General features: G+C 44.1%; 1 protein-coding gene across 7 annotated transcripts in view; it reads right to left on the minus strand.

Annotated features, from left to right (window-relative positions):
• Positions 1-19,099, minus strand: part of atp2b3b (ATPase plasma membrane Ca2+ transporting 3b) — a 59,657-nt gene extending 40,558 nt beyond the window's left edge. For 2 of the 7 annotated variants that reach the window (XM_061809410.1, XM_061809428.1), the window contains exons 1-6: positions 18,525-19,099; positions 5,890-6,087; positions 3,618-3,875; positions 1,855-1,980; positions 1,521-1,646; positions 36-77 (exon numbers count right to left, since the gene is read on the minus strand). In XM_061809410.1, coding sequence (XP_061665394.1) covers positions 36-77; positions 1,521-1,646; positions 1,855-1,980; positions 3,618-3,875; positions 5,890-6,087; positions 18,525-18,762 — 988 coding nt within the window. In that variant the 5' untranslated portion in view covers positions 18,763-19,099. Of the gene's footprint in view, positions 1-35; positions 78-1,499; positions 1,647-1,854; positions 1,981-3,617; positions 3,876-5,889; positions 6,088-18,524 lie in introns of all 7 variants that reach the window. The other 5 variants (XM_061809448.1, XM_061809419.1, XM_061809457.1 and 2 more) reach the window with 4 other exon arrangements.
• Between the last annotated feature and the right edge of the window lie 2,198 nt (positions 19,100-21,297).

The following is a 21,297-nucleotide window of genomic DNA, read 5'->3' on the forward strand; positions in this document are numbered from 1 at the left end:
GTAACGAAAGGATAACGTGTGGCTTTTTTTTTTACCTTTATTCTGGTTGTTCTCCACCGTGCCGTCGGGTTGCTTTCCTGCGGAAGAGGGAGGGTCAAGAGCGGTCACAAAGACAAAGATGGAGAAAGACAGATTTGTCTTAATGCGCGTTGTCATCAACAGTTCATACAGTATGTGGAGTGGACAGCAAACAACACATTTCCTACCCACACAGAAACAATATTGAAAGGGAAGAGTAATCAAGGCACGCACGTAGGCCAACAGTAGGTGAAGAGAGGTGATAACAATTTGTGTAAGCCCTTCTTCATCCAGTAGATCATTGACTATGTACTATTGGGGTCTGTTCATTTGCTAAAGGGAGCAAAAGAGGGCAGGACAGACAACTGTGTGCTCACATACCATTGGTGACTGTGCTGTAACTCGCATCTGTGGAGATGAGCAACTGAGTATTGTCCTCTGTTTGGGGCATCGTGTGGGGAAAGAAGTTTGTGAGGACACATGAGAGAATTTGGCAAAAAGGGGGGGGGGGGACAAAAGAGAATAACAACAACAACAACAAAAAAAAGCTCAAATAAAGAATGCGTCTGTCCGCGAATAAGATCCCAACAAACGCCAAAAGGCGCGAGTGTAAAACACGTGACAAAACAAAAAGGAAAGCACACCCGATGCATGAGGGGAAAAGCAACAATTCATGACGTGACGTTTAGTAAATAATACATTATATATGGCCACCTGAATGGTTGAGCCCGCAAAGAGTGCTGCCACATCTGCACTCTGCAACACCACTTGCACTCGAATAAAAACAAGTAGAATTGCACATTCGAAAAGATGCGAAGACGTTGTCCCCGTTCGCCACTCAATCCCAGCTCGCCGCATGTACTTTTTCAATTTAAGCATGCAGACGATGCCTCGAGCGTTCCTCGGCACAAGTGAATACGGCCCCGTGCCGCACCCGCTGAGGTACGGACAGCATTGGGGTGTAACGATATTGTCATTAAGTGCTCGAAAGTATGCGAAGCCTCCGTTCGGACTGCAGCGCCTACCCCAAACAAATTTGAGCCAAAGACTAATGCCCGACGTCTTGACCAAGCAACTTCCTTTTCCAGAGTGTCTCCGGCTCCCCCCGTGCTCTCCGCTGCTCTTTCAATAATTGATTCAATCCGCAGCCTCTCTCTCGGATTAAGGGAGGCGAGTGGGGGAGTAAGTGAAAGAGGGCAAGAGTGGTGGTAAACAAGTAGGTAAGAGCAAGTAAGAGCAATAGAGGAAGATGGATAAGCAGCCAAGAGAAGGCGTGACACTGGGAGACAGCAAAGAGGGAAAGAGGGCGGCGGAGAGGATGTGGGCTAAATTATCGATGAGGTTAAACTGGCATGCTTCCTGTTCAAGCTCTTATCTCAAATCGCCTCGGTACCTTTTTCGCTTGCTCTCTCTCGCTGGCTATCTGCGCGCACACACGGTGATGTGTCCACGTCCACCCCCCCCCCCACCCCACCCCCAACCCCACCTTCTTTTCTCCATACCTTTTTTTTCTTTGCCATCTTCCTCCGCATCTCCAGCCCCCAGCAGAGTGAAGATGATGCCCGTTTGCGAGTTGACACCGACAGCCGTCACCAGCATGCGGCCTGATCCCTCCATCACATGAGTGCCTGGATGTCCCGAGGGACGTGGAAGCAAAATATGGACATTGAGAGGGAGCTTCAAAACGTTCCAGAAACAGGACATCAAAAGCTAACGTAGGAGACATTCATACTTTTTATTTTTTGTAAGCTCTTTGGTCGTGACAAACAGTCATCTAATTGGGCACCCACAATGTCAACCCCTCCTCACACAAATTAGAAAGATGCAAAGGCCAACCTGAAAGCAGCATTGGGTCCTTGTCCACAGACTTGCGGACGTGGTCCGACTCTCCTGTTAGAGAGCTCTCATCTATCTTCAGATCGTTACCTTGAACTAAGATGCCATCGGCTGGAAGCAGGTCCCCTGAAAACAGACGAGAGTGAGATTAACTTTATTTATTCTTCGAAAGAGACTATTTTGTTCAGCGTGGGTTCGCCCATTTTGGTTTTTAATATAACCTCTCGAGTGGGTGGTACGTTGCCTCAACAGGTAAAGTGTTGGCCTCACAGTTCTGAGGACCCGGGTTCGATCCCGGCCCCGCCTGTGCGGAGTTTGCATGTTCTTCCCGTGCATGTGTGGGGGTTTTTCCGGGCACTCCGGTTTCCTCCCACATCCCAAAAACATGCCACATTAATTGGACACTCTAAATCAGGGGTGTCGAACTAATTTTTGTCACGGGCCACATTGTCGTTACGATTTCCCTACGAAGGTCGTTTTGACTCTGAAACCATGACAATCTTTCGCCTCATCATATTTACAAATGGAATTTATGAGCTAGTTTTGGAATCCAAAATCAAGGGTAATGGATTTTTGAACTATTGGTGATGTTTGGGCACACAGTAATGCTTCCATCCACTTTCTTTTGCCGCTTTTCCTCATGAGGGTCGTGGGGAGTGCTGGAGCCTATTCCAGCTGTCAACGGGCAGGAGGTGGGCTACACCGTGAACTGGTTGCAAGCCAATCACAGGGCACATGGAGACAAACAACCGCACTCATAATCACAGCTAGGGGCAATTTAGTGTCCAATTAATGTTGCATGGCAGTTGATCCTCATAATTTGCCTCCGCGGGCCACACAAAATCATACAGCGGGCTGGATCTGGCCCCCAGGCCTTGAGTTTGACACCTGTGGTCTAAATAGCCCTTCGGTGTGATTTTGAGTGCGACCGTCTCCATGTGCCCTGCGATCGCCTGGCAACCAGTTCAGGGTGTGCCCCGCCTCCTGCCCGATGACGGCTGGGGTAGGCTCCAGCCCTCCCCGCGACCCTCGTGAGGATAAGCAGCAAAGAAAATGGATGGATGGATGGAACCCCTCAAGCGTTTGACAAATGGACTTACAGTGTTGAAACATTGTTCAGTTTATTGTATTCATTTTTAAGTGAGAAGAATCTGAATGAATGAATGTTCTCCTGTGGTTCTTTTGTAATACCGTACATTATTGTCAAAACTGATTCACAGGAAAATGATTATTTATCCCACAATGAGAATTTAGTGAAAAGACCGTACAATAACATTGTGGCAAGGTAACTACACAGTTACCGATGACCTTACACCATCGTTACAGTCATACTATGTTGCATGTTTGTTTGTTTTTTTCAATTATTCCCCGAACAAAACCGCATTCAAGCGACACGTTTTTCATCATGTTTTGAGATTGGAGTGTGAAATTTGCAGCTGGCTACTAGTGCGGACTGAAAGGGTGGCGACAACAGGCTGATGAAGCGGTCCTATTTTAAGGAGAAAAGCTCATAAGCAAAGTATTGAGGAAAAAAATCCCCACAATGAACTCGTTCATTTTTGGAATTGTGAACTTAGCTCAAATTGAACCGCGGACTGAACTTTGAACTAGTTCATGTCGAAAATGAACTTTCCCGACAATGGTGATTGTGTTGGAATTAATACTTAAATGAATAATGCTCATTTGAGTATTTATTATTTACTGTACATCCTGTAAAACCACTCATGGTGCACTCTGTGGTGAAGAGTTCTCAACCCGCTTACCGTATTTGACCTGGGCCATGTCCCCCACCACCATGTCAGCTACAGGAATCTGGATGACATTTCCTTTTCGTACAACGGTGAACTTTTGCTCTTGCTCGATTCGACTCTGTAGCCCCCGGAACTGTTTCTCTTTGGACCAGTCGTTAAACGCGGTCACCAGGACGACACAGGCCACCGACAAGAGAATGGCCGCACCCTCGATCCAGTTGGCCTCCCCCTCGCCTTCATCCTCCGCTCCTGCCGCCACGTTGCCACATGCTGGACAGAGACAAACGCGTGGCTCATGGCACTCATTCAAAGAGAAAACTTGAGAACAGGGTAGCCCAAGACTTTCAGTGAAGAAAATAAGTATTTGAACACCCTGCTATATTGCAAGTTCTCCCACTTTGAAATCATGGAGGGTTCTGAAATTTTCATCGTAGGTGCATGCCCACGGCGAGAAAGATAATCTAAAAAGAAAAATCCAGAAATCACAATGTATGATTTTTTTTAACAATTTATTTGTGTGACACAGCTGCAAATAAGTATTTGAACACCTGTCAATCAGCTACAATTCTGACCCTCAAAGACCTGTTAGCATACAATCAGGAGGACTCAAACTTGTAACACGGCCAAGACCAAAGAGCTGTCCAAAGACACTAGAGACAAAATTGTACAGCTCCACACGGTTCGAAAGGACTACGGAGACATTGCCAAGCAACCTGGTGAAAAAAGATCCACTGTTGGAGCAATCATTAGAAAATGGATGAAGCCAAACATGACGGTCAATCTCAATCGGAGTGGAACCCGAGCGGGGTCTCAATGATCCTTAGAAAGGTGAGGAATCAGCCCAGGACTACGCAACAGGACTTGGTCAATGATCTGAAAATAGCTGGGACCACCGTTTCCAAGGTGACTGTTGGTAATACACTAAGACGTCATGGTTTGAAATCATGCATGGCACAGAAGGTTCCCCTGCTTAAACCAGCGCATGCATGTCAAGGCCCGTCTTAAGTTTGCCAATGACAATTTGGATGATACAGAGGAGTCATGGAGGAAAGTTTTGTGGTCAGATGAGACCAACATGGAATTTTCTGGTCATAATTCCACTAACCGTGTTTGGAGGAAGACGAATGAGGAGTTCCATCCCAAGAACACCATCCCTACTGTGAAGCACTATATTAAGGAGAGGATGACCGTGGCCTGTATTGTGAGATTTTGGTGAACGACCTCTTTCCCTCAATCAGAGCATTGAAGACGGGTTGTGGCTGGGTCTTTCAACATGGCAATGACAGGAAAACCAAGGAGTCGCCCCGTAAGAAGCATATCAAGGTTCTGGTGTGGTCCAGCCAGTCTACAGACCTAAACCCAATAGAAAATCTTTGGAGGGAGCTCTGTGTACTCAGCGACAGCCCAGAAACCCGTCTGATCTGGAGAAGATCTGTGTGGAGGAGTGTGCAAACCTGGTGAACAACTACACAAAACATTTGACCTCTGTAACTGAAAAGAATGGCTACTGTACCAAATATTAACATTGGTTTTCTCAGGTGTTCAAATACTTATTTGCAGCTGTACCAAACAAATAAATGGTTAAAAAAAGTCATACATCAGCGAGAGCCCAGAAACCTGTCCGATGTAGAGAAGATCTGTGTGTAGGAATGGGCCAAAATCCCTCCTGCAGTATGTGCAAACCTGGTGAAAACAACTACAGGAAACGTTTGACCTCTGTAATTGGAGACAAAGGCTACTGTTACTACTACTACTACTACTACTACTACTATTGTTGCTACTGCTATTGCCCTAACCAATTCACATTGGTTTTCTCAGGTGTTCAAATGCTTATTTTCAGCTGTATCACACAAATAAAAAATCTTTTAAAAAAAATCATACATTGTGATTTCTGGATTTTTCTTTTTAGATGATCTCTCCCACAGTGGACATGCACCTACGATGAAAATTTCAGACAACTCCATGATTTCTAAGTTAGAGAACTTGCAATATGCCAGGGTGTTCAAATACTTATTATCTTCACTGGAAGTGGCACGATGAGTTTTATCAAGATGGTATGAAGCGATTGTCTGCACATAATAAATGGACATCATGGAGAGTGCTTGACTCCAAATGTTAACAATCTTCTTTTTCTAAAATATAAACATCAGCTTGGGCCCGACCACTTCAGAGCTGCAATTGGAAAATACGATTTGCTCCGACCTCTGCCGACAGAATTGTTAACACCTTTCTCCGCTTTACGTGCCCCTCGCCCCCCCCAACCTCTTAACAACCCTCATCTTACACTCTGAATCTTCTCCGGGAGGCTGGTAGAAAGAAAGGGCGAGAGAGATGATGGCGGCAATCTCCAAAATGATGAGCGTGACATCTTGCAGGGCCTCCCACACGAGCTCAAGGAAAGTCTTGGGCTTCTTTGGGGGGATAAAGTTTTGGCCAAAAGCCTGACACCGACGCTCCAGGTCCGTGGGATCCCCGCTGAGACCTGACAGAGAGAAAAGGAGGGTGGTGGTGGTGGTGGTGGGGGGGGGGGGGGGGGGGGACAGAGAAAGGGAGAGCCACAGACGGGATACACTTTTTAAAATACTTCTCTTTTCCATAACATACCTTTCATAACATGGAATACAAAAGAACCAATCAGCCACTTCATACAACCTCCGTCTGTCCATTTCCTACAACGCTTGCTTGTACTCATTAGGGTCATCGTTGAGTTGCAGCATATTCCCAGCAGATTTTGAGCAAAGGGGTTTGAGCATCATGGATCGGTCGCCAGCCAATCACACGGCACAAACAGGCAAGGTATTATTCATACACACATTTAGTTTTCAACAATTAAGAGTCTTCAATTGACCGAACATGCACAAATTTGTAGCAGGAAGGTGACATTTAACCACACACATAAACACACCCACACACGCAAAAACCTAGACCAGAAGATGGAGAATGTGCAAAATCCCCACAGGAAGGCTTCAGATGAGATTTGCAACCTAAATCTCAAGAAATGTGAGGCAAACGTGACAACCACAAGTCCAACGCATTGCCAGGGGCGTAGCTAGTCATCGGATGGCTCAAGGCGAATGCAGTCGAGGGGCCCTGCAAATCTACGATATTCATTGCACCGAAAAAAGTATGATTTTCGCCTCTTTTGAAATCTCGCACAACCATCTGACATCTTAAGTTACTGTACATATTAATGAATTACAGTAAAGCCTCGGTTTTCGAACGTTACCGTTTTCGAACAAAAATTTTGAGATTTTTTTGCTTCTGTTATTGGACGAAAATCAGCACTCGACCCTGGAAATAATCACCCCAATTAATCCGAATGTAGCAAAGCGCTCCAAAATTTTAATGATGTCGTGATGAACCACTTCAGAAATGTTCTTAAGAGACGGCAGAAACAAATGACATTGGATTTGTTTTTTGTTAAAAGGGGGCGAGACACCTTCCCCCCAAGACATTTAGTACGTACAGTTGTTGTAGCATTTCTGCATTTTTGTTGTTTGTTAACTCGAATTACGAATGTTTTTGCGTGTCACTTTTTGTAAAAATAAAAAAAATGTTTTGTTTTTTTTTGCCCTTATTAGTGTTTGGTTAAAGTTATTCTGCACTTTTGTTAGTAAAAAAAAAGTTTACAAGGCTGTGGGCCAAGTCGGTACAGACACGACAATGCACTCCCAGCCTAGCGTACTCTACTGCTAAAGCATACATTCTAAGCAAAAAATAAATATATTACATTGTTTTATTATATGAAGTATTTCAACTATACATGTATTTCTACTATGCAGTATATTATCAGGAAAAGCTAAAAAAAAATGCTTTAAAAGCCAATTTTTTTGGGGGGTTTGGAACGCATTATTTCTTTTTCCATTCATTATAATGGGAAACATCAATTGGGTTTTCGAACAATTCACTTTTCGAACCGTTTTCTGGAACAGATTGCGGTTGAGAACCGAGGCATTACTGTATATTTTTCACCAAAAATGATGAATATTGATAGTACATCAACTCAAGCCACCATCCGGACTTTCAGATGATGGCAACTCCCCACAAAACCCACATTTTAATGTCGGAGCCTGATGAGTTTATATTGCTGTCAAACTTCGCGTCAAATTCGGAACCAATTCCCGAATTTGTCTCGTGGTACAGGCGGGGAGCGAGGCTTCGTACGTCGCCATTTCCGGCCCCTCCCCCAAACGATACACGATTCGGGGAAAGGCACGCTCCGGAGAACTCGGCACCTCTTGTAACATCACTATCAGAAATCCTTTGAACAGAAGTCCAACGTTAGTTTTGTTCCGGCAAAGTTCTGCTCACCCTCCTCTCCCCTTCAACCTCCCACCTAAGTGATGCAGTTTCCATGGCGATGTGTGTATCAAGTCCCAGGCTTCTTGAACAGGTTTCTGCTCAGCAACAAGTGATGTAGTTCCTCCAGCGTGCATGCTTTGTATTTTGTCTTTTGCTGGTCTTATTATCTTCTTTATTTTTTGATTGGCTGTCCAGGAAAGACAACAGCAATGCGCTTGCAGTGTTTGGCTTCAAACTGTGACACTTTTTTGTGTACGTGTGCTGTTTGCAGATATTGCGCCTGCTGCAGAGACCGTTGCTCCTGGCCTTGAACAAAGACGTGACGTTACGACACCTAACGGGGTTCAGGCCGAGGCGGCGTACAGAGCGTGAGTAAGGGGGGGGGGAAAAAACAAAAACGGGGGACGCTGACTAATGGTGGCACAGCTATTCTCTTCAGTGTAGTCCATCCCTCCTGGTCCCTCTCTCGCTGGCTCATCCATCCCTCCATCCCTCCCTTCCAACTCACCCTCTCTTCCCTCGCTCTCTCTATCTCCCCTTGATGTGTCCTTGACAATGCGGCAAGCTGTTCTAGCTTTTCTCTTCTCTCCCCCATCACGCACACGCACCATCTCTCCCTGTTTTTTCTCCCATAATTGCTCCTCATCCTCCTCACGCGCTCTTCAATGTGGATGTAATGGTCTCATACTGCAGTGATGGGAGTCCGTACCAGTGTGTGTACGTGCGTGTATCACATTACAGATGACGTCCTGAATCAGTGCGTATTTTTTTCTGAAATTCAATGTATCTTCCGCAATTGCCTCACATTGATGCATTCAAGTACAGGGAGTCCTCGGTCTACGACTGAGGTCTACGACTTCCTCCAGGAGCGACTCAAGTCGGATTCCACCATTAAAGTCAGAATTTACATCAAAATACTTTGCATAAAAAAAAAACAGATACTTTGAAATAAACAAGATGATGTACTCAGCATTACTGCTGAGAGGTGGATGGAGAAGAACAAGGGGAGGCTGTGCTTAGCTATTGCGAAGGAACCTGGTCCTCAATCCCCTCCATCTCAACAACTATCAAAGAACCTTGTTTATATCAGACGTAGGAACGGAACCCTTCACATGCGCTAAAATACGGGCTTTGTATTTAATAATTGTCACCACGGTCGACCGACCGAAGCCTTGGTGGTGTTGGTGTCTCTCCGTTCTCAAATCTTTTTATGATCTCGAGCTTCGTTTCCGTGGTAATGGATTTTCTTTTGACCCCAGAAGCTTTGCTAAAAGACACAGCTTTCTCCTTTGGGGCGATAATGTCGAAAAAAGAGGGCGAAAAATGCGAAGATGCTCCCGGCGCACAAACACGGACAAGCATAAGCCAGACAAATTGGCGTTGTAAAGTCGAAACGTCTTAGGTCGAGACCGGCTTTAACCGAGGACTCCCTGTATAGATTAATTTAGAAATTCATGACAACCGGAAAAAACTCTCAATTCGTCTCTGTGAGTGCTCTTCTTTTGTTTTGCTGAGTCATTTTGTGGAAAAAAAAAAAGTCATCAATAACTTCCCTTTTCTGTTTTATTGCAGGTATCATCCAGCCATCAGGAACCGACCACTTGCGCTGCAGATTTTACCATCCCCATTGCTCACCGTGGCCGGCATATTTTTTTTTTCCAGGTTCTTCCTGCGCTTGCGTGGGTTTGCTCAGGGTACTCCAGCTTCCTCTCGCATTTCAGAAACATGCATGTCAGGTTCATTGAAGAACCCAAATTGATGGATGGATGGAAAAAAATTGCAGCCAACAATCAACAGTCGATGTGGATGTACGTGTGTGTGTGCGCATCTAGTGAGAGGGAGAAAGTAGTAGTATTGAGTTACAACAAGTCTTTGTTGAGTGTTGTTCATTGGAAAATGCAAACTGGTCAAGCCAGCACCGAATACACTGACAAAGATAATAATGCACAATTTTGATTTAGTTTTTTTATTGGATTTTTTTTTTCAATTTATGATCATGACTGGAGTTTGGACGCCACGGTGGAGCAGCTGGTAAAGCGTTGGCCTCACAGTTCTGAGGTCCCGAGTTCAATCCCGGACCCGCCTGTGTGGAGTTTGCATGTTCTCCCCGTGCCTGCGTGGGTTTCCTCCAGGCACTCCGGTTTCCTCCCGCATTACAAAAACATTCAACATCAATTGGACAGTCTAAATTGCCCCTAGGTGTGATTGTGAGTGTGACCCTTGTGAGGATAAGCCGAAAAGAAAATGGATGGATGGATGGATGGACTGTAGTTTGCGGTGAAGCATAATTGCACTGCTTCGTATCAAGAGCTGTTACCAAGATTTCGGTAACCATATTTAACTATCTGAGAGAGAATTTAAATATTAGACACGGCTCTAAATATTGTGAACTGGAGAAATAGTTTTACTGCATCGCAAACCACAGTCACAACAATAAGCATATTGATAAATGCATCTCTTTCTGACAGTATCAACCAAAGCCAGACATTATTATTCCTTGTTAAAGCAGAATGTTTGATAAAAATCCTGTTTTGCGTATTATTATACAGTGGATCTAAAGAGTCTACACACCTTTGATTCAAGTGTTTTGGTGATGAGAAAAATTAGAAAAATCCTTCAGATATTTTCCAGTTCCAGGTATAGTGAGCTATAACCTGAAATAATACCTAAATCTTTTCAAAAAGTAAAAAGTAAACAACTTAAATAACACACAATTGTGGACATGCAGTTGTGCGGTAAATAGCAATGGAGGACTCTGTTCAGAATAATACTCTAATCATAATCAGATTCTTGGTAAATGGTGTCTGCAAACATAACACCTGCCACCCTTTAAAGTGCCTCTGATTAACCAAAAAAATAAACTTCAGATGTTCTACTAAGAGGCGGCACAGTGGCGCAGCTGGAAAGCGTTGGCCTCACAGCTCTGAGGTCCCGGGTTCAAATCCGGACCTGCCTGTGTGGAGTTTGCATGTTCTCCCCTGTGCCTGCGTGGGTTTTCTCCGGGCACTCCGGTTTCCTCCCACATGACTAAAACATGCAACATTAATTGGACACTCTAAATTGCCCCTGGCAACCAGTTCAGGGTGTCCCCCCGCCTAATGCCCGTTGACAGCTTATCCTCATGAGGATAAGCGCTAAGAAAATGGATTGATGGATGGATGGATGGATGGATATGCCCTACAACTAACTGGTGACCAGTTCGGTGTGTAGAGTCAGCCAGGATAGGCTCCAGCGTCCTGCAAACCTAATGAGGATAAGCGATGTTGAAAATGGATGGATGGATTTAAGTAATCAACATCGGGCAAAACCAAAATCATGCAAAAAATATTACAGGAATGTTGAGAATTTTAAGCCTTGGTGGGTTGGATTAAAGAACAAACACCCTTTGCTTTAAGGGGGCAGTAGCGACGTTATTCAGGATTAGCTCTCATAAACACTTGTCAAATGTGCTTATAATAGTATAATAGTCAAAAACTCGTGTACACAACTGAAGAAAAAATGTTGGGACGGTTGATGAACGTTTGGACAATATCATATCAAAAATCTCAAATGCCACAAATGCTGAGACTCCTGTTAAAACTCGGGCAATCTTGTGGGTGACCAAGAAAAGCGTGGGGGAGCACAATGAGGCTCAAGAGCTCTAAATCAAAGTGGAGGGAAGCAGAACGCCAGTGGAGAAAAACTGAACTCCAAATTGACTATGACCTCTGCCCCACAAAGTCTTTGGAATTTCAACCAAGAGTTAGGCACGACTAGAGTGCAACGATTTTCTGAAATCGCCAGTAGGAACATCAACGATACTCGCACTCTGTTTGCTGTGGTTGACAGTCTCACAACTCCCCTGAATCAGATAGTTCCAGAACTCGTAACAGCCGACAAATCCAATGCGTTTGCTTGTTATTTTAGTGGGGAAAAAAAACAATCCATCATGTTAAGTAACTTCACAAATCCAAAAAAAAAGATAAAATGATCCTACATCTGAAGCCACCCACGGAAAACTCTGTTCCCATGTCAGAATTTGATATGGTTGACCAAAAAAACTCTACAAAAGAAATCGTTTCAGCAGCTGAAAGCATCAACGAGCTGTCTTGACTTAATACCATCGGACTTTTTCAAAACTATCGTAAAGTCAGTACTAGCTAATTTTGCAACAAATAGTCATTTGCTCACTTCAGTCTGGTGAGTTTCCTCAAACTCTTAAAGTAGTTACTGTTCAGCATCTCCTAAAAGAAAACAGAGCTCGGGATGCTTCTGTGTTCGCAAGCTATAGACCCATCTCAAATCTCATCGTTCATAACCAAGATTCTTGATTCTTCAGAAAGTTATCTTTAATCAACTCACACTTTCTTGTATTTAAATGGACATTTCAACAAATTTCAATCAAGATTCCAAACTTATCACAGGAGAGAATCTGCTCTTATGAAAGTGCTAATGTATCATGTTGAATACTGACTTGGGAAAGGTGTCAGTTTTGGTCTTGTTGGATCTCAGTGAGGCTTTTGACAAGGTAGATCATAATATGCTGTTGAACACTTTGAAAACATGTGTAAAACTAAATGGAAGGGTCCTTAAATTGTTCAGGTCCTACCTGGAGGAAAGGAGCTATTTTGTAACCATTTAAAGTGTTAAATCTCAACAAATGTCAATGACCTATGGGGTCCCTCAAGGATTCTTGGACCCCTGCTGTTCAACCTGTATATGCTTTTTTTCTTTACTTTAACTAACTTTAATTTTGATTATAGCTATGCAGATGACACATGGATAGATTTAGCAGTGTCTCCAGATGGCGACAGTTCAGTTGAGGCGTGTCCCGTTAGGGGTCGCCACAGCATGTCATCTTTTTCCATCTAAGCCTATCTCGTGCATCCTCCTCTCTAACACCCAATGTCCTCATGTCCTCCCTCACAACATCCATCAACCTTTTCTTTGGTCTTCCTCTCGCTCTTTTGCCTGGCAGCTCCTTCCTCAGCACCCTTCTACAAATATACTCGGTCTCTCGCTTCTGAACATGTCCAAAACATCGAAGTCTTCTCTCTCTTACCTTGTCTCCAAAACATCCAACTTAAAGCGGATGAAAAATTGCCAAAATTGTCTTCAATTAAACCACAGCAAAACTGAGATAATTGTTTTTGGCAATAAAGAAAGAAGGATTGCTGTTAGTAAACTCCTGGACTCTCTACAATTAAAAACCAAAGAGCAAGTCCGAAACCTTGGTGTTCTGATTGAATGCGACCTGACTTTTCAACAATCACATCAAATGAGTCACAAAAACTGCCTTCTACCATCTGAAGAACATATTGAGAGTGAAGTCTTGTATGTGTTAAGCAGACCAGGAAAAGCTCATCCATGCTTTTATCTCAAGCAAACTTGACTACTGTAATGGTCTTCTGACTGGACTCCCCAAAAAGAGTATTAAACAGCTGCAGCTCATTCAGAATGCTGCAGCCCGCGTTCTGACCAAAACAAAGCGGTCAGAGCATATAACTCCAATCCTAAAGTCCCTGCACTGACGTCCAGTCAGCTTTAGATTAGATTTTAAAGTTCTGCTACTGATCTATAAATCACTAAATGATTTAGGTCTTGAATTCATGAAACAAATGCAAATGGTATACAAAGCCATTAGGGCTCTGAGATCAACTGACTCGGGTCAAATAGTGGAGCGCAGAGTACAAAGCAAACATGGTGAAGCAGAATTTAGCTATTATGCCCACAAAATGGAATAAGTTGCCAACAGAGGTGACATCAGCCCCGAGTGTGAATGTTTCTATATCCACGTTAAAAACTCTTCTTTTTTTCTCGTGTTTTTTACAGTATTTCCACTTTTCAATGATAGTTCTTGCACTGTATGCGGTTTTAATTGTACTTTTATTTTGAAATGTTTTATTTCTTTGAACGCTTTTAATCATATAAAGCACATTGAGTTACCTTGTGTATCAAATTTGCTTTGCATAACGTGTGTAACTGTGTTAGTATAACAATAAAATTCCTTGAATCCCTTCGGCTTCCTCTTTAGCTACGCCGGCGGAGGGAAGCTTGTATGCGACTAGTCGTCCATCTTGTCTGCAGCAAACTGTATACATTTCAGATCAGCAGTGTTGGAACTCTGTCTTGAGTCCAGGAGCAGGCACACCTCCATTTGCACTTTAATCCGGCAGCCCCCACGTTCGATTAATGGCATCGGGCTTCGGGTAGACGAGACTTCTGATTGGCCGAACAACGCCTCGTATCCTACAGCACTTACAAATTAGAAACAACCATATTGAATCAATAAGGAAAAGCATTAGTATTACACAATAATCAACAAGTATTCGACGTACTGTATCTACTTATTGTACTTTATGACTGTTCATTAATCTTTTTCTTTCGGCTTGCAGTACCACAGTTCCTCTCTTGGTACTCTGTGATAGGCTTTCTCTCGATCTACAAAGACACAATGTAGCTCCTTCTGACCTTTCTCTGTATTTTTCCACGAGCATCCTCAAAGCAAATAATGCATCTGTGGTACTCATTCTAAGCATGAAACCATGCTGTTGCTCGCAGATACTTACTTCTGTCCCGTGTCTAGCCTCTACTACTCTTTCCCATAACTTCATTGTGTGGCTCATCATCTTTGTAGTTTCCACAGCTCTGAACATCGCCTTTGTTCTTAAAAATGGGTACTAGCACACTTTTCCTCAATTCTTCCGGCCTCAAGCTAGTATTCTATTGAATATGGCAGCCTATCCATTGCTACCGCAAACAGGAAGGGGCTCAGAGTAGATCCCTGATGCAGTCCCACCTCCACTTTAAATTCTTCTGACATACCTACGGCACATGTCACCGCTGTTCTGCTGCCCTCATACATGTCCTGTACTATTCTAACACATTTCTCTGCCACACCAGACATGCGCATCATTGCCACTTCCCGGTCATTCACGCTTGCCTCTTCTACTGTACCTTCTCTCCCATTTTCTTCATTCATTAACTTCTCAAAGTATTATTTCCATCTACTTACCACACTACTGGCAACAGTCAACATATTTCCATCGCTATACTTAATCACCTTTACTTGCTGCAGGTCATTCCCATCTCTATCCATCTGTCTGGCCAACCTTAATTTATTTTGATATACCCCAAAACCAGTTCATTTTCAAATTTCTAAAGACCCCCTCAAATGTGATTTGCTTTCTAATACATACACATCAAACGCTGTGTCCTGAATCCTGAAAATTTTCACAAACTGCCCCTCATACTTGGGCCACTTTGTTGTAATCCAAAAACAGCATTACAACTATCCATCCATGCATTTTCTTTGCCTCTTATCCTCACAAGGGTGGCGGGGAGTGCCGGAGCCTATCCCAGCTGTTAACGGGCAGGAGGCAGGGTACACCCTGAAGTGGTTGCCAGCCAATCGCAGGGCACATGGAGGAAAACAGCCGCACTCACAATCACCCCTCGGGGCAATTTAGAGCAGGGCTCGGAAACCTTTTTGAGGTTGAGGGCTACTTCGTGAGCACCGATCGTATGAGGAGCTACGTGACTTGTGTGCGCAAATTTCAGACTCAGTTCATTACACGTACATAAAATATTTTCATTTTAATTTATTGTAGTAAATGACATTACAGGTATTTTTAAAATTTTGATTCACGTAAGCAAGTCAGATTCGGAATTTAAAGCACAAGTAATAGTAACAATTTGTGGCCTTTGGTATTTTTACAACATACCTCACGGGTACCTTATATGGTCCTCGCGGGCTACCATTCGCCAGCGGGCACCGCGTTGGTGACCCCTGATTTAGAGTGTCCAATGAATGTCGCATGTTTTTGGGACGTGGGAGGAAACCGGAGTGCCCAGAGAAAACCCACGCAGGCACGGGGAGAACATGAGAACTCCACACAGGCGGGGCCGGAATCGAACCCGTGACCTCAGAACTGTGAGGCCAACACTTTACCAGCTGATCCACCTTGCTGCCAGCATCAAACCTGGTAGCTAATAAACAAATTTGGAAACAAATCCACATAACTTACAAATATTGCTTGCACTTGAATCCATACACACACACATACACAAGCAAAGATACTGTAGCCTTGATGCAGCCTCTCAATCCCACAGTTCATTTTTGTTTCTCCCTTGCTCACTTTCCGAATCCAAGCCGGCGTGTCTTTGCCCGTTGTGTTGCTAGGCTACAAACTCATTGAAAAGGTGTAGGCGTACCACACCCCTGGTAGAAAAAAAAAAGTGTGGAAATGCATTTTGAATGAGCTGAAATACACGGCAACCGAGATAACCCACCTTTTCAAGGCCACAATCACTTTTTTTTTCAGCAGAATGCAAGGGGAGATTGACCTATCTGCCTATCGATCAATGATCTTTCTGATATTTGACATTTGTTCTGGGTAACACTGCTCTGTCATGTATTTTTACACTGTTAACAGGACATGCAAACATGAAGATACAGCCAGTCTGACTCTGAACTTGCCAAAAATGCCAATGTGTTGGAATGAACATAAAATGTAATTAAATTGAATGTCAAACAGGATGGATGATGGATGTTGTGAGGGAGGACATGAGGACAGTGAGTGTTAGAGAGGAGGTTGCACAAGATAAGCTTAGATGGAAAAAGATGACACGTTGTGGCGACCCCTAATGGGGCAAGCCGAAAGGAAAAGAAGAAGAAGTCAAACGGGGATATAAAACAGCTGCTTGGTAGATTTTCTCCAATACACAATAACTCCAGTAAAATTCAGAAAAAAGGCTCGAATGTATAATTGATATATTGTTTGTACCGATTATCCTCACTGGGGTCATGGGCATGCTGGAACCGATCCCAGCTAACTGGTGGAGAGAGGAGCGCTACGCCCTGAACTAGTCGCAGGACAATCGCAGGACACATAGAAACAACCGTTCACATGCAAATACTCACCAAATTTAGAGTCTTCGATCAAGCTACCATGCGTGTTATTTGGATGTGGCAGGAAACTGAACTACCCAGAGAAAATGCATGCAGGCACGGGGAGAACATGCAAACGCCACACAGATGGACCGGGATTCGAACTCCAGTCCTCAGAACTGTGAGGCAGATGCGCTAACTAGTCGACCACTGTCCTGCTCAAATGTATAAATAAAATAAAATGTAAATATAAACCCCAGAGCCCAACAAGAATATGAAATAGTGCTACCAATGTTAACTTCAATCGTCTAGTGCATTCAGAAATATGCTCAAAAGCAAAAAAAAAAAAAAAAAAAAATTAAATAGCCGTAATAATAAGTAATTGTGTCATCTAATAATAATGAAATAACACAATCAATGACGGCACAACTAGTTAGCACATCTGCCTCACAGTTCTGAGGTCCCGGGTTGAATCCCCCGCCTGTGTGGGGTTTCTCCGGGCACTCCAGTTTCCTCCCACATCCCAAAAACATGCGACATTAATTGGACACTCTAAATTGCCCCGAGGTGTGATTGTGAGTGTGAATGGTTGTTTGTCTGTATGTGCCCTGCGATTGGCTGACAACCATTTCGGGATGTACCCCGCCTCCTGCCCGTTGACAGCTAGGATAGGCTCCAGCACTCCCCGCGACCCTCGTGAGGATAAGCGGCAAAGAAAATGGGTGGATGGATGGATGGATGGATGAAAGATGAACCAGTGAGAAGAGCAATCACACGATGGTGGTGCAATTTCCCACAAGAATATGCGCCAACAAAGGCAGATGTGAAACCCAGGCATGAGCACTCCTTCCCTGCATGATGTCCCCCATCCATTTATTGATTTGGTTGATCAGCTTTCAATTACTAAAATCCCTTCATCCATTCATCAGCCAATGACCCGTCTTGTCCAGTGTGCACCCACTTCAGATCAAGGTGCTTTCTGGAGTCTGGATTGGACTGTGGCAGTGGGATGAAGAGGTTCGATGAGTTAACATTTTTGTCATTCACAAATGTATTTTTTTTCTTTGACATGCTAACCTATACGTTTTTAATAAAAGGGCTCAAAGGGACCCAAACACCGTTTTTCACCAAGCAGTTTACAGTTTGTTCACTCAAGAATGCTTCCAAATGCATTCATTTATTGCTTTGCACTTTCAAAAGTTGTGAAGGGATCCTGTAAAGCTGGACCGTGAACCACAATTCTCGGAAGAACGTTTCGAGGATATTTTGGTATTGCTTCAATTCATTCATTTCAAAAGTAGATAAAAGATTTTGTTTCATGACACAATGCATGAGATGATTTCAGAATCCTAGTATTTGAAGTACTTTGGAGGCCTTCTTTTCGTGTAGAGCACTGTATAGAACTTTACAAAAGTCTTAAACATCCTTCGATTTACAGTTTCAGGAATTCTACCAGGACCACGTATAGTATAAAAATGGAGTTCCATTGAGGTCCAACTTCCATTATCTGAACCTCTCTCTAGATCCCCACCAAAACTGAATGATTTGAACTTCAAAGTCTGGCCGGATGGAAGTGGCAGAGTAATGAGAAACACCTTTTCACACTGGTACGGGGTCAGGTGACTTTATCGGTACGAGCCAACTTGCGTCAGGCGCAAACCCATCCGGCATCTCACCAAACACGCATCCATTCATGTCCCCATTCCATCTTGGCTTTCACCCTTGAGTGCCCGACCGCACGTACTCACCGTCGGTGGTGCTGGACTGCAGTCTCTGGCAGAGCCCGTCTGTGTCCCCGTAGCTATCCTGGATCTTCTGCAGGGCCTCGCCCCCCCTGAACTCCATCAGCTCCCTCAGCTCTTTCAACGTGACCCCAAAGTCTCCTCCTCCGCGGCCCCCGTCCTCCCGTCCTCCTCCTCGAGTCCCTTTCGGGTAAAACTCCACTGCGCTGTTCGCCATTTCGCCCATTGTGGCCGTTGTTGACATGACACAAAGGTTGATTTGGTGTTGCGTTGGTCCTTCCCCGCCTCCTCCCTTGTCCGTCCGCCGCTCAGTGACCCGCTCGTGTGCTCGCTGACAGCTTGTTCATGTGTTCAACAGCCCGTCTCTCTCCTTCCTTGATTTTGTATTAAAAAACGCTCGACTAATTCTCGTGCGCTTCAATGGCCTTTTATCGAATAAAGTGGAGCGGATTGTGGTGTTTTTCTCCTCAGTTGTCCCAGCCTAGCCTTCCGCTGCTCCTTCACTTCTCCATCGCTGGAGGAGGAGGAGGAGGATGAGGAGGGTGAAGAACAGCGTGCAGGAGCACGTCCGAAGCGTGATATCTGAAGGAATCCAGCTTTCGGTGCCTTCCTCTCGCCTGTCCCCCCTCCCTCCAGGTTCACAGCCGGTCCATGGACGGGCGGGTCGGCTGCCGCATGGCGAAGGGGGTGATTGGCAGATGAAGAAAAGGCCCAATGAGCCAAAGGTAGCTGATAAATCAAGACGAGGAAGTTGGGTGGGTAGCTACTGATGCTCCACAGAGACCTACGAGACGAGACGCATCAAACATGATGAGAGCTCACACAGTGTCAAAACACATTTTAAGCATCAAGCAGAAAAAGAAAATATGAATGAAGATGTGTCACTCCACTGCTCATTTTCCCTTACATACTGCCCGTACTGTAGGCGTACCTGTACACTACCTGGTTTTCCCCCACTTGAGGGGAGTGTCGCAAACTATTGCCCTCCATTAGTTGAAACAACTACTTCTGCTCTTTCTTTTAAAACTATATTCTTCGATAATAACATTTTCACAAATCATCCATCCATTTTCTGAGCGGCTTATCCTCATGAAGGTCGCAGGAGGGCTGGAGCCTATCCCAGCTGTCAACGGGCAGGAGGCGGGGTACACCATGAACTGGTTGCCAGCCAATCGCAGGACAAACATCCGCACTCACAATCCCATCTCGAGTGTCCAATTAATATTGCACGTTTTTGCGATGTGGGAGGAAACCGGAGTGCCCGGAGAAAACTCACGCGGGCACGGAAGAACATGCACACTCCACACGGGCGGGTCCGGGATTGAACCCGGGACCTCAGAGCTGTGAGGCCAACGCTGTAGCAGCTGATGCACCGTGCCGCCAAATTACAACCATAAAAATAAAAATTTTAAAAGACGCTGTAAATGACGGGCTGGGGAAAATCCCGGTTTTAATACATTGAGAGGTGTGCGGTCAATTATGAACATCTGCCGAAATACAGTTTTTTTGCGCGATGAAAGGTTGAGAAATTTGAAATCGAGCATGATTTTCTTCTCATTTAGAGGGTGTTCTCTTTACATACTACATCATTCAATTCTGCAAGCTTATTGACGAGCACACATTATTTCGGGTGGGAACCAACGCAATACTGTTGCTTGGGCGGACACCACACGGACGGGAAACAAATTCATACCCACAATAATAAAGATAAGCATCCGAAGATTCTCTGAACAGGGAAATCTCCGCTGATGGCTCAAACGAGGAGGTGAACGTGCCATGGCAGTGAAATTCACTCACTGAAAAAAACATATCTCATACATCTATGCGGCTGTACAATGCACCACTGCAATCGTAGATGGCCACAAATACTGTCCAGCGGCTCTTAGTGAGCAAAAACTGAAGCTTCCCACAATGGTTTCCGCAAAGGACCTCTGATTCGATTCTTTTGATATTAAGAACGCTCAAATTGATGTTGATGTGAAAATGTGGCCCTTTCATACAACAATACAAGACATACAGGGTACATGGAGCCTAGAAGTCGGCATATTAATTGCAACTAGATCATGATAATGATTGTAAAAATCTTCATATGCAAGCGTGCAAACAAAAAGGGCATCTTCGGTCCATCGCGCCATCTACTTTCACAGCAGAAAGATGAAACAATCTGGCAAATATGGTATTCTATATTATATATTCGGACAAATCAAGTGGATTTTTTAGGATTTCCCACTGGTGATTTGTCGCAGCGCACAAGTGTGCCACGATAACCTGGAGCAGAAAATGGATGCACGCACACCACTGCAAGCGTGAGGCCGCAATGATTCACGCTGTCAGCAAAATATGGCATTTAACATTCAGAAATTGCTGATATCTATGTTAAATATGTTCCTTTTCAAAGGATGATGTGGTTGTCAATACAGCATAACCAAAACAGTACAGTACAGTACAACCTTGGTTCTCGACCACAATCCCTTCCAGAGGGTGGTCCGAAAAGTGATTTGTTCGAAAACCGAATCGGTATTTTCCATTACAATTAATGGAAAAAGAAATAATGCGGTCCAAGCATAAGAAATTAGGCTTTTTAAAGCATTTTTTTTTTTTAGCTTTTCCTGATAATAAACGGCATAGTGGAAATACATCTATAATTTAAATACTTTATATCATGAAAAAAATTAAGAGACATATTTATTTTTTGCTTAAAATGTATGCGTTAGTAGTAGAGTAGGTTTGGCTGGGAGTGCATTGCCATATCTGTAGCGACTCAGCCCCCAGCCATGTA

The sequence above is a fragment of the Syngnathoides biaculeatus genome, chromosome 2 (genome assembly GCF_019802595.1).
Source record: "Syngnathoides biaculeatus isolate LvHL_M chromosome 2, ASM1980259v1, whole genome shotgun sequence".
Lineage (NCBI taxonomy): Eukaryota > Metazoa > Chordata > Actinopteri > Syngnathiformes > Syngnathidae > Syngnathoides > Syngnathoides biaculeatus.